A 12,141-nucleotide genomic window follows, 5' to 3' on the forward strand; every position below is an offset into this window, starting at 1 on the left:
GGTCTGTGGTCTGAAGAGAGTGAATTTGAAAGGACAGTTTTCATGTCATCTCTTCCAATACAAGAATTCAACAAATGAACCTGGTAGGTTGTAAAGCTACAACAAACAGGGATTCTTCTTCGCACGCTGCCTTATTTCAGAGGGTAAGTCTCTGCTGCAGAAGGATGCAGATGTTAAAAATTCACAGCGGTTCAGAAAAGCAACCGAACATTTGTGGGAGAAAAAAAAATCCATCCAGGTCTTTAGATACAAAGGTACAACCCATGACTCTCAAAGTCCTCAGGTATGAATGGTTAGAGACAAGGAGACTATTTGGGGGAAGTTTCCCTACCTGCTTCTTGATCTCACCAGCTGCTGGACACTGTTAGCAGAGCTTGATGGGCTCCTGGATCTTTGGTCCTTTCCATTCTTCCCTTCTCAAAACGCTTACTTTTGAAGTGCCCGCTTAAATTCTGTGGATGCTGCTGGACCAAAACATAGCCCTAAACACTTCACCTATTAAAGACTAAACTGCTGAGTCAGGAGCTCTTAATAAGAACTCCTAAATGCCTGTTCTAACCTATGCAAAAACCTCTTTGCACAGGAATTATCGTGCTGAAAAGAACACAAGAGATCACAGCAGCCACCACACGCAGCAGCCTTCACTAGTACATATGTCTGTAAATATTTCTTCGTAAGCATCCAAGCCCTGTGGCATCCTTCAGCTGCTACTACTCAAATAAATCACCTAACACATCATCCTGCAGAGACCAGGCGGCTGAGCAGCTATTCAGAGCAGGGAACACATGTTAATTCAAAACTTACATCCAAAGCTCCTCCTTTTTGTAACCTTGAAACTGCCTCCCCATGACTGCTCATGCCAGGCAACCCAAATTACTTTTTTTACAAAGAGTGCACTCAAAAGAGCACTGCATTTAGAAATGGAGCAAGTATCTCATGGCATTAATGCAGCTTTACTGATGGCAAATTCAACAAAATAAGCATAGAGCCCTAGAAGAGATTAGATTAGTTGGACCAGGATGAACAGACAAACAGACATCCTGTCCAACACCACACAGTAGGTCGTAGGAGCATCAGCTCGCAGGATGTCGATGGTACCGAGTTCGTGGAACTGTTTGCACTTTACACACTCAGCTGGACCAGCTGCTCCCAGCAGAGACGAGGGGATGAAAGTTAGCAGAGATGCGATGGAGCTGGCAGGGGGTGTGTGCCCCCTCCTCTTGCTCCTGTATTAGCCTTTTGCTTATCAGTGTGAAATGATAAAGCCCAGCCAACACAAGAGAAACCCACTTTGGTTCTGGGAAGAAGAGGTAGAACGGTTCCTACCTGTGCATGACGTGGTCCATGAGATGCTGCTTGAACACCAAGCTCCACCGTTTAATCACATTCAGCAGAGACGCTTTGAAAGGCCGAGCATCAACTTTCATCCAACTCTGGAAAATGCTGATGGGCTCGATGCGATTCACCTCCTCATAGATCTTCTCGTAGGAGTCAATCTGCTCTCGGAACTGCTGCAGCGTGGGAGGTGACTCAGGGACCCCGTTCTCTGCATGGGCCTCGATTTCTGCCGCAGTGAGAATGTGCCCGTAGAGGAGGAACTGGCGGAAGAACTCCTTTCTGTCCTCCCCGTACAGGCAGGAGTAGTGGTCGAAGGCACTGCGGTAATCACAGCAGGCCGCCATCACGGCCTGCACACGCCCCATCAGCTCATGGCGCATGTCGGCCAGGTCAGCCATGTCCTCCATGTCAGCCTGGAGAGAAGAGGAGAGGAGCTCGCAGTGATGCGGGGGCAGCGTGGCACCTCCTCACTGCCACACAGCGTGAGGGAGCTCCACAGCCACGGACCTGGTAGTGGAGGAAGCCGCTGTGCTCAGCCAGCCTGGGCACCAGCGATGAGATCCGGTAGATGTCGTTGAGAAGACCTTCCACCACGTCGTAGAAGCCATCGTTTGTGCCAGGGTCCAAGGAGGGTTGAAATATCAAATCTGGGATCACCAAATCCAGCTGCACCTCAAACAGGGGAGGAAGCCCTGCCTTGGGATCTGGTAGGGAAGAACAGAGGTGCCAGGTTATTTTTGAAGGGGAGAAAAGTGATCTAGAGCCACCACTAACATCCCACCACAAGACACACACATGCCCCACAGGGACACCAGGCAGGTGGGACACCCACTCGCTGGGTCCAGTGACATTGTGTCTGCATACAACGCAGAGGGGAGGCTGCCAAACCAGCTGGTGTTCTGGTACCCACAGGAGATACTGGAGAACAGATGAGACACAAGTGATTTAAGGACCGGAAAAATGCTGTGGAGGGAAGCCTTAAAGAGACCAGGCTCTTCAGCTAATCAAAAGGGAGTCTGAGAGCTGAACAATTACAGCGCATAAGTACTTAAAGAGGAGAAAAACAACAGGAACCAAGAGGCTCTTTAATTTAGTGGAGAAAGGCATGAAAAAATAAAACACCAACTGGTTTCACAAATGTGAAATTCTGTGCTTGTTTTTAACAAGATGGTGAGGAACTGGATGCAATTCTCCAGCTCAGTGTGCCTCCACATCCAGGAGGGAAGCGTTCTGAAGATGTGCTTTAGCTGGACACAGCTGCTCTCAGCAGAGTGACCCTCCGTGGCAGCCTTAGGCAGGAGCTCTGGTTTGGTGACCCCTCTCCTCACTCCTCAGTGATGGAGGTTTTTCTTTCATGTCTTTCATCCACAGAACCAACTCTTGAGACTCTCCACAAACGAAAGGTTGTGTCACCTTGATGCTTTGTGCATGGGAGGTCAGGAGATGGCTGATGCCCAAGAACAGACTTGGAATGATGCCTCAATTTTGTCTGTTCACAAATCCCAGCAAATGGTGCACAGTCATCTCTGTCCCTTCCCTTGAGCAAGGCTTTGCTCCAGTGACCAGGGGACAGAGTTACCCTCTGAGTCTGGAGGCTCCTCCAGCACTTGCTGTAGACAATGCAAGAGGCAGAGTAGAAAGACCACCACAAGTCAAAGCACAAAACAGAAACTTCCTTTTGGTGAGACTGAAGATGGTATCACGGCCAGAGCTGAGGAACCAGCAGTTACCTGTGTTTTCGAGGAGGTACTTGAGTGAGCACTCAATGGCAGTGAAGAATCCATCCAGAACTATCTCATCCACGTAATCCACATAGGCCTTCCAGATGTCAGATGCTGGGTCTGCAAGTAAGAGGCTCTGGTTTTCCTGGAAGAAAAAGACGACACTTTGAAATACAGCGGGGCTGAGTCTGTCCTACAAGAGCTGCCCACAGCTGAGGACTCAGGGCAATGAGCACACAGGTACCAGCCCTGCGGGGGGAGAGAAACCAGACAGACGGATGTTGCTGCTGGTAGCATGGCCACAATTTTCTCCTTCTGTCAAGGGCTGCTTTGTCATCTGAAGCAACTCAAAATAATCACAAGGTAAAAATGGAGTGCGTGAGAGACTTAGCAGCCCTGCAACCTTCTCCTCCCTCTTCTCTGAGGCCAAAGGGCTCAAGGGTGCTTTGCAGACCTGGGCCAAAGGCTCATCCCAATGCATGAAGCCTCAGTCCTTGTGGCCTGTATAACGTTACCTTGGGTGGATGAGTCCTTCCAAGTGGACTGCTTACACCTCTGCCCTACAAATGGTCATCTCAAAACAAGAGAACTTTAAAATTCAGAAAAGGGTTTTTAAATAAACCAAGTGAAAATAGTTAAAGATTGGGATCAGAAGACAAAGGGTTGGCTTACAGCCTCCCTTCTCAGCTTATTGCGTTCCTTACCTCCAGGCAAGTTCACAGTCAGGAAATTCACGGTTTTCTAGGCCACAGAATGGCCCCATCCTTCTTGCGTCTCCTCTTCCACACCCACAAGACCAGCCTGGGTATCCATCCCCTGCACCTCCCAGGCTCTGCCGTGATCCTGTTCCGGCCTTGCTATGCCCTCTGAGGGCTCTTTCTCCTAAGCCTGCCAGGGGCTCTCAACACAGGCACGGGCTCAAAAAAAACGTAAGGTCCAGCTTGCAGTCTGCTGCCAGGGGTTCAAAGCTGGCTGTATTTCATCTCTGGGGACACAGGAGAGGGTGCCATTCCCAGTGGCATGGCAGCTTGGCACACATGAGATCATAGAATCATTCTGGTTGGAAGAGACCCTCAAGATCATCGAATCCAACCATAACCTAACTCCACCACTAACCCATGTCCCTAAGAACCCCATCTGTACATTTGTTAACACCTCCAGGGATGTGACTCCACCACTGCTCTGGGCAGCCTATTCCAAAGCTTCACAATCCTCTCTGTGAATTATTTTTTCCTAATATCCAATCTGAACTTTCCTTGGTGCAACTTGAGGCCACTTCCTCTCATCCTATCTCTTACTACTTGGGAGAAGAGACCAACCCCCTCCATGCTCCAACCTCCTTTCAGACAGTTGCAGAGAGCAAGAAGGTCTGGCCTCAGCCTCCTCAAGATAGAGTGGCATTGCCAATTGGGCTTGAGTCAACCCAGAGTTGCTGCTCCCCAACTTTACACATCAACGCTGAGTGATTAAACTGTTAACAGAGCAAGCCAGGGCTCTGGTGCCTTGCAGACTCACCTCCACATTTTGCTGACACAAGAGAAAGGGGAACTTCACAGGACTGAACACTATGGGGATGCCCATTTGAAAGCACCACCCCCTCTTCACCGTCCCATGCCCTTGTATTTGACAATGCCCCCTTGTCACTGGTGTTCTACTGAACCTTTACTCCAGAGGCCTCATCCTGGTGCAAAAGGGCAATGCAAGCCAGCATCTCACTGTCCTGCCTGTGCTTGTGGGTGCACGTACCCAAACTCTCTGTGCTCTTCTCTCAGCAGCCTCAAGACTCACCTGCTCAAAAGAAGACCTGAACACCCAAGGGAAACACAGCAGACCAGCTCTTGGCCCCTTTGCTGCTGTTCCTCCAGGTTTGACCAGCACAGCAGGACAGAGGCATGGGGACATCCTATTTTGGGCCACGGTGCCTTTCCCTCCCCAGGACCTTCATGCTGCTTTGCAGTTGGTCCTGCCCTGTGAGCCACCAGAGCAGCGGTGCCAGCCCTTCTGCCTTGGCCACAGCCCCATGTTCTCTCCGGTCAATTTAGGAAGTGTTCCCATCTTTTGGGTGTAGCTGGAGGTGGTTGAGCCTGTCACAGCTGTAGCAGCAGGACAACGTGGGCATAGTAAAATCCTCGCCGTGGGTTCAGAGGGTACAGAAGTGGGTCAGAAGCCCAAGGCTGAGTGCAGACAGTGAAGTAAGGTGAGCAACAAGGGCTCAGTGTCCCAGAGAGGGTCAGCCCAGTCTCTCCAGAGTCCAAGGCCAGATGGTGACCCTCAGGAGTGGGCTGGACCTAAAATCCATCTGCCTTCCAGCCAAGGTGCTGTCCCTGACACGCTAAAACCTCTGGGCAGGTGAGGCGCAGAGATTTGGGCTTTCTCCTGCTCTGCAAAGAGGACTCTCAGCTCTGGCAAAGCCACTGGAAAAAACCCAGGGTTCAGACAGCAGCTTTTTTCTTGTTACTCAGCTTCTCCCTGGACTGACAGCGTCACCTCCTGCTCCCACAGAGGAACAACAAGCCTAAAGCAGAAAGGTCAGCCACAGCCAGCTGCCTCTCCATTTTAAGGTGAATATTTCGGAGGAGTTTTTCCTCTGAGCAGGATCCCAAAGCCTGATGCACGACTCCCCTCTAGTGGCTCCACAAGAACCAGGACTGGGAGCCAGACTGGGCTGCATCGGCTCCCACTCCTGCTCCAAACTCGGTGCCTGGTCAGCAGCCCCGCACACTCAGCTGTACCAGCTCACCCATCAAAGTATTCCTTAATCAACAACAGGTAAGTTTTTCAAATGAGTTAAGGGAGTTAATTTTAAGGTGAAGCAGCTCTGGACATTTTCACCAGAGCGGAGAGACACCCAGAGCCTATGAAGAGTCAACAAACCCCTGGAGAAGGTCCCCCCTCACCTTCACCAGCAGATGAATCCTCTGCCCTGACTCTCGGACAAGGCTGTAACGCCGTTCCAGGCGGTCCTGACAGTCCTCCAGGCTCAGCAGCGATTCTCTTCTACAATCTCTTCTCACAAATATGGGCGACGCCCACGATCCCACGATGGTCTGGATCTCCTCAACATTGTTTTTGGCTTTCTGTATCCTCTGCTCGAGGTCATGGACATCATCCATCACCATGGAGATGTGATCCCAGACACCTGGTAAAAAATGAGATGATTGACTACTTTTTTTCAGAGCTGCATGGCCAAGCTCTTGTGCACTCTCCATAAGACTTTTCCCCCACGGTTTCACGTATTTCTCACCCATCATTAACACAAGAGACTTACCACCTCAACCAAAAGAGTCACTTCTAGCTCCCTCCTACCCCAACAATCCATGGTACAGCTGCAGCCTCTGTTTTCTGCCAGGAGCACCAGCACCGTGGGGACGTCTGACACTTCCCCCTTTCCCGTACCCAGATTTAATCTGCTACCAGAGAGAGAACAAGGACAACAGGCTGAGTGTTCCTGCCACTGTCACTAGAGCAGGGACCCACAGCCCCACAAACACAGGCTGTGACAGCCCAAGGTACCAGCGAGGGCTGCATTTAGATTCAGGGAACTTCATCTGCAGGAAAGTCCCTTCATCTTTGTTGTGCAATGGAGAAAGAGTTTTTCAGCATGAGGAATTCTGCTTTGCAAGTTCCCAAGGGAGGACACTTGTTCCTGTTCATACCACAAGCCTGATGACAGAAATATATATTCCAACAGCGAGCAGTTTGCTTTCACCAAGAGGAAACAAATTGTCTCCCTCCATTCTGCTTTGCAGTTAAAACTGATCAAGCAAGAACACTGGTTAAATCATCCCAAAGTCACGGTGCACAAACCTCACCACTAACCACAGTATTTCATCTGGCTGGAAAGGATAACGAGGTGGCCCTGGCCCCCACCGGGAGAAGTCTGTCCCAAGCCAGATGGCTGGGCCAAGGGGTCCCAGTCCCTGCACAACTCAGGGAGAAAGCAGTGCCTTGGGGACACAGGGACATGACCACACAGTGGGTCACTTGGGCTGGCACGGGCAGGGAGCAGACTCTTCAACCCCAGCCTTGCCAGCTCTCACAAACCCCAATCTTGCCGTTTCCTCAGCATCACTGCTTACAGGGCAGCCTCTCTTCCCCAAAAGCCCAGAGGGAAGCTGAAGGGATCAGGATCCTGTCCCCAGCCCAAGCAGATCAAGGTAAGATGGGAAGGAGCAGGCAGGCTGGGGGCTGCCCTTTGTCTCCCCAGTGCTGGCTCTGCTGGAGAGTCCCCTGCCCTGCTGTGAACTGTCACTGGGAACCAGGTGATGGAGGCTGGGGACATGGGAGGAATCTGATGAGACCCAAGTGAGCAGGTTAACCATGAGCAATGTGCCCTGTGGCCAAGAAGGTTGATGGTACCTGGGCTGCATGAGTAGGAGTGTGGCCAGCAGGTCGAGGGAGGTGAATCCTCCCCCTCTGCTCTGCACTCGTGAGGCCCCATCTGAGTGGTGTGTCCAGTTCTGGGCACCCCAGTTTAAGAAGGACAAGGAATTACTGGGGAGAGCCCAGCGGTGGCTACCAAGATGCTGAGGGGTCTAGAGCATTTTTCTTCTGAGGAAAGGCTGAGAGAGCTGGGGCTGTTGAGCTGGAGAAGAGAAGCTGAGAGGGATCTGATCAATGGGATCAATATCTCAGGGTGGCTGTCAGAGGATGGACCAGACTCTGTTCAGTGGTGCCCAGCACCAGGGTGAGGGGCAACGGGTACAGACTGAAACACAGGAGGCTCCATCTGAACATGAGCAGAAACTTGTTTGCTGGGAGGTGCCAGAGCCTGGCCCAGGCTGCCCAGAACGGGTGTGGAGTCTCCTTCTCTGAGACATTGAAACCCGCCTGGACCCACCTGTGTGATCTGCTCTGTGACCCTGCGTGAGCAGGGGGGTTGGACTGGGAGATCTCCAGAGGTCTCTTCAGCCCTCACCAGTCTGGGATTCTGTGAAATCCTGTACGGCCTCTTTTGCCCTAACACAGAGCTAGCTCACCCTCCATCTTCCAGTTGAGTGTTTCTTCTGCCTTCTTCAGCTTCAAGTTAATATCCCACAGCTGCTCCTGTATGAGAGGGTATTCGACCTCCAGGACTGTCTTCAGGACCTTGTTGTATCTGTTCACCATCAGCTCCAAGTTGGCCGCCAGCTGCCGGTATGACTCCTTGGAGGAATAGATTTCTGCTGCCGTGGGTGGGATGGCTCCCAGCCGGCTGCCAGACAGGTAGCTCACCTCCCTCAGCACCGACACCAGCTGCAGAAACAAGGCAGAGAGCTGAATGTGAGACAATCCTCCCCATTCACCTGGTAGACACCCTCCCGTCAATTCTGGGGATCTTAGGGGGTTCCTGCTGTTTTATTCACAAAGCAGTACGCTCTGAGAAGGGCCTGGACACCTCCTAGTCCAGACCATCTCCCTCCCATTGATCTTTGCCTCTGATTTGCTTCCCAATCAAAGACATATAGCTCTGTTAACTACCCAGCCAGCAAACCCTGTGCAGCCTCTAAAAGCCATGATGATCTCTGGTCTTCTCAGCTATCCTCATCAATACAGTCTTTCAGCAATACTGTGCCTGCAGGAGGAGGCACAACCAAAAGCATCTTTGAGTTGTGATGGAACGGGATTGAGTGGGTTATTAAACTATAAACCCAAGTAGAAGTGAGTCCCTGCAACAAACGGAGCAGCAAGGTCTTCCAACGCAATATATCACTTCTAAGACAAAAAAAAAAAATCTTTGCTCAGTTTAGTGGCTTGTGAGAGGGAAAATGCTCCTGAAACTGCACATTTTGGCTGGGTGACAGAAATTCAGTATATTGTATGGGCAATGGCAGGGGTGAGGAGTATCTACAATACTAAAGTGACTATGTCCACAATGACAAGAAGAGGAAAGAAAGACGGAGCGCAGAAGGGTGAAGGGAGCAGTTTGAGGAGGTGGATGGAAGAGGATGGGATGGGAGGAAGGGAAAAGCAGGGGATTGAGGGAGCAGGAGGCCAAGTGAGATAGAACCAAACTCCCCTCCCTTTTATGCACTGGAATGTCTGAGACATCCCCACCATGGTGTCAAGGATGTCTTACCCTCTTTCCCTCTCCTCCATGGAAGGTGAGCTCTGGAAGATTCTTTAATGTTGAAGGGTTGCAAATACATCCTCCCTTTAGGCAAAATGAGGTGCTCCTATCTGCTCTGAAGGGCATGAAGGGGCTGCTAAGCAGGCACCTGAGGACATGAGGCAGTCCTCAGTATGGAAAGCTGAGAGCAGCGCAGAAGCACTCAGAGACTGGAGCTGAGAACATGCTCAGCACGTCACAGGCTCCAAACCCTGGCACCAGGGTGAAGGGTGGAAAACATCCCCTGGGGCCATTTGCTTCCCACCTTAGCAAGGAGATTCCAAGGAGCTGGACAAATCCTTTGTCTGAGAGCCACGCTGGAATGAGCTCTGGAACCTCAACACTTTTCTCTAACAGCAGCAAGTCCCAGGGAAAGGGGGAAGTGTTTGATGTTTTCCCAGGCCCCTGAGATTCAGCACCTCCGCAGCAAATGGCATTTCACATTTGAGAGGCCCCAGCTCTCATCAGGCCCCAGAACCTTTGAATCCACCTCTGCACTCTGCTGGCTTGGACCCTGCCTCTGCTTTGGGCAGGGGGATGGTCAGGCCTCCCTGTGCTGGAGAGGGCAGCCCTAGGGAACAGAGACCTACTGGAAGCCTCCTGCACCACAATTAAGGAAATCCAACAGCCACAACACTGAAGTAACAAAACAAACCTTTCCTGGGATTTTTATACCCTTTCAGGAAGCTCAGATTTCAGGTAAACATAACACGAACCCACGTCTGTGGGATGATGCTCCTACGCTCCCCACACCAGCGTCAAACCAACCTGCTCTGGAGATGTTGACACCAGTTAACATCTGGCTACTCACAGACTTTCTGGCTTTAATTACAATCTGCGCTGCTTAAACTGTAATCCTGATATTTTACCAGGAGACAGAGCCCACAAAGGGGATGGTTAATTCATGTCACCCATAACAGATGCTCCAGGGACCTCAGCAGAACAGATCTAGTAGCGATCCCACCAGACTTGCCATGCACGGTGGGGCACAGCTTGGAGACGTGCCCTCCAGCAGACAGGAAAGCTAGTTCTTACCTGGGGATCAAAATTAACTGTGATCAGTTTGGTTTCTGGATCTCGCCGGATAAGCGGTTGAGTAAGGTTGTACTGTGATTTTTCAGAGACTGTCTGGGACCAGTCTGCATAGAGCTTCTCCTGATACCTGCCGAAAAACAAACAAACAAATTAAAACATCCACCACGTAGCTGCCAAGCCCGCACACCAAGACATATAACCAAATAAAAGCCAAGTCCACTTCTGAGGGCTGAAGAACATCAAGGAATATTTAAAACCCACCCACACCACCTCCATAAAGATCTTGGCTTCAAAGACAAACACCTGAAAACCAGTGACAGCATCAAGTCAGGAAAACAAAGATCCCCCAAGTACCATTCTTAGCAGAGGATTCAAATTTGGGGACAAACATTCAAAAGCTCAGAGCAATCAGTTCAGTTTTAGCATCAAACATTAAGATATTAAGTGAGGTGCAACGAATCCCACTCCCACTTGTGGAATACACACATTACAGCCACGGTAAGTACACTGTGAATGGGCACAAGTGGATTGAGACTTCTGGTCAGCTCAGGTTTTCTACCACAGCATCTCCTACATCCAAAAGAATCTCGTTCCAACATTTCTGCTGGGCTGCACAGCCCCTGTCCCTCCCATGCAAACTTCTCATTTCAAGATATCACAGAAAGACTGTGGTGTGTAGCAAAGGATTCCTCCTCCTCTCTCATCACAAAATTCCTTCTGGCTTAGAAAGAGACATTCTCAGGCCCTGGGCTTGCAAATGTGCTGAAAGGTGGTTTAGAGAAGGAGAAGGAAATGGCCTCAAGTTGCACCAGGGGAGGTTCAGACTGGATATTAGGAAACATTTCTTCCCCAAAGGGCTGTCGGGCATTGGAACAGGCTGCGAGGGCAGTGGTGGAGTCATCATCCCTGGAGGGGTGGACAGACGTGGAGACGAGGTTCTCAGGGACACGGGGCAGTGCCAGGGTTGTGTTAATGGATGGACATGAGGGTCTCTTCCAACCAAAACAATTCTATGATTCTATAAGGTTTGGCTTTTTTTCATATAGTTACAGTCATGCCTGAGCCACCACTTACCTGTCGAGCAGCTGGATCATTTCTTCATACTTCTCTATCACCCTTCTTCCTTCAGCAGAGTCCAAGCAGCTGGTGGCACAACAGACAAGCTCAGCGTTACATTTAGCCCTGTGAGGCTGCAGTCTCTATTTACCCCTTCCCAAAACCACCCACCACCTTGCAGGCAGAGCCTGGCTGGGGATCTTACATTCCAACCCCACCATATCGCCCAAAACCATTTCACTGCACAAAAGCTCTCCAAGCCCCAGTGCGCCCTTTTGCGGGTGTTTGCATGGCAACTGGCAAATGAGAACCACGTCCTGGGGGAAGAACAAGGGCCCAGAGCTGCTGGAGGAACACTGGTCTCCGTAACATACTCAATGCTCCGGTGTTTGCACAGAGCAGGGCAACCTCTGCTCACCAGCCACCACTTTCTGAGGTCAAAGAGGCACAGAAAGAAGCAGAGTGTGGCTCCCGGCAGATGAAGCTCTTGGCGGTGCCCAATTCATGCCCCTCAAACCGAAGAGCAAAGGTGTCCCAGAGTGCGGGAGGCAGAGCCCTGGCCACGCTGCCAGGGCTGTACAGCCCAGGGAACAGCAGGCCAGAGGAATTCTTATCATGCTGTCTTTTCCCCACTGTTTCATCTACAATATCCAAGTTTTCCTCAAGATGGTTGTTGATTTTGGAGGACATACTGACAAAACCTGAATTAACTTAACCAAAAGCTGGAAAAAAGGAGCGCCTGAGCAGTCACCGCTGGGCAAGTGCTGAGAAACCTGCTGGAAGTAAACAAGTCCTCTGAGCAAATCCAAGTAAATCCCAGCAAAACCACTTTTGTTTCTCCTTTTTAATCCTTTTTCCCTTTCAACAGCATCATGTCACCACCGTTGCAGAGCATGTTATTAA

At 50.7% G+C, this 12,141-nt stretch overlaps 1 protein-coding gene across 1 annotated transcript in view; it reads right to left on the reverse strand.

Moving 5' to 3' along the window:
• Window positions 1-12,141, reverse strand: part of LOC136106378 (dynein axonemal heavy chain 9-like) — a gene marked incomplete at its 5' end in the record, with an annotated part of 97,355 nt that overhangs the window by 72,673 nt on the left and 12,541 nt on the right. The window contains 7 exons of the mRNA XM_071813641.1: window positions 1,327-1,751; window positions 1,846-2,042; window positions 3,069-3,204; window positions 5,957-6,198; window positions 8,039-8,294; window positions 10,183-10,309; window positions 11,257-11,325. Of these exons, the coding sequence (XP_071669742.1) occupies window positions 1,327-1,751; window positions 1,846-2,042; window positions 3,069-3,204; window positions 5,957-6,198; window positions 8,039-8,294; window positions 10,183-10,309; window positions 11,257-11,325 (1,452 nt within the window). The remainder of the gene's footprint in view (window positions 1-1,326; window positions 1,752-1,845; window positions 2,043-3,068; window positions 3,205-5,956; window positions 6,199-8,038; window positions 8,295-10,182; window positions 10,310-11,256; window positions 11,326-12,141) is intronic.

Source organism: Patagioenas fasciata, chromosome 11, assembly GCF_037038585.1.
Source record: "Patagioenas fasciata isolate bPatFas1 chromosome 11, bPatFas1.hap1, whole genome shotgun sequence".
NCBI classification, from domain to species: Eukaryota; Metazoa; Chordata; class Aves; order Columbiformes; family Columbidae; genus Patagioenas; species Patagioenas fasciata.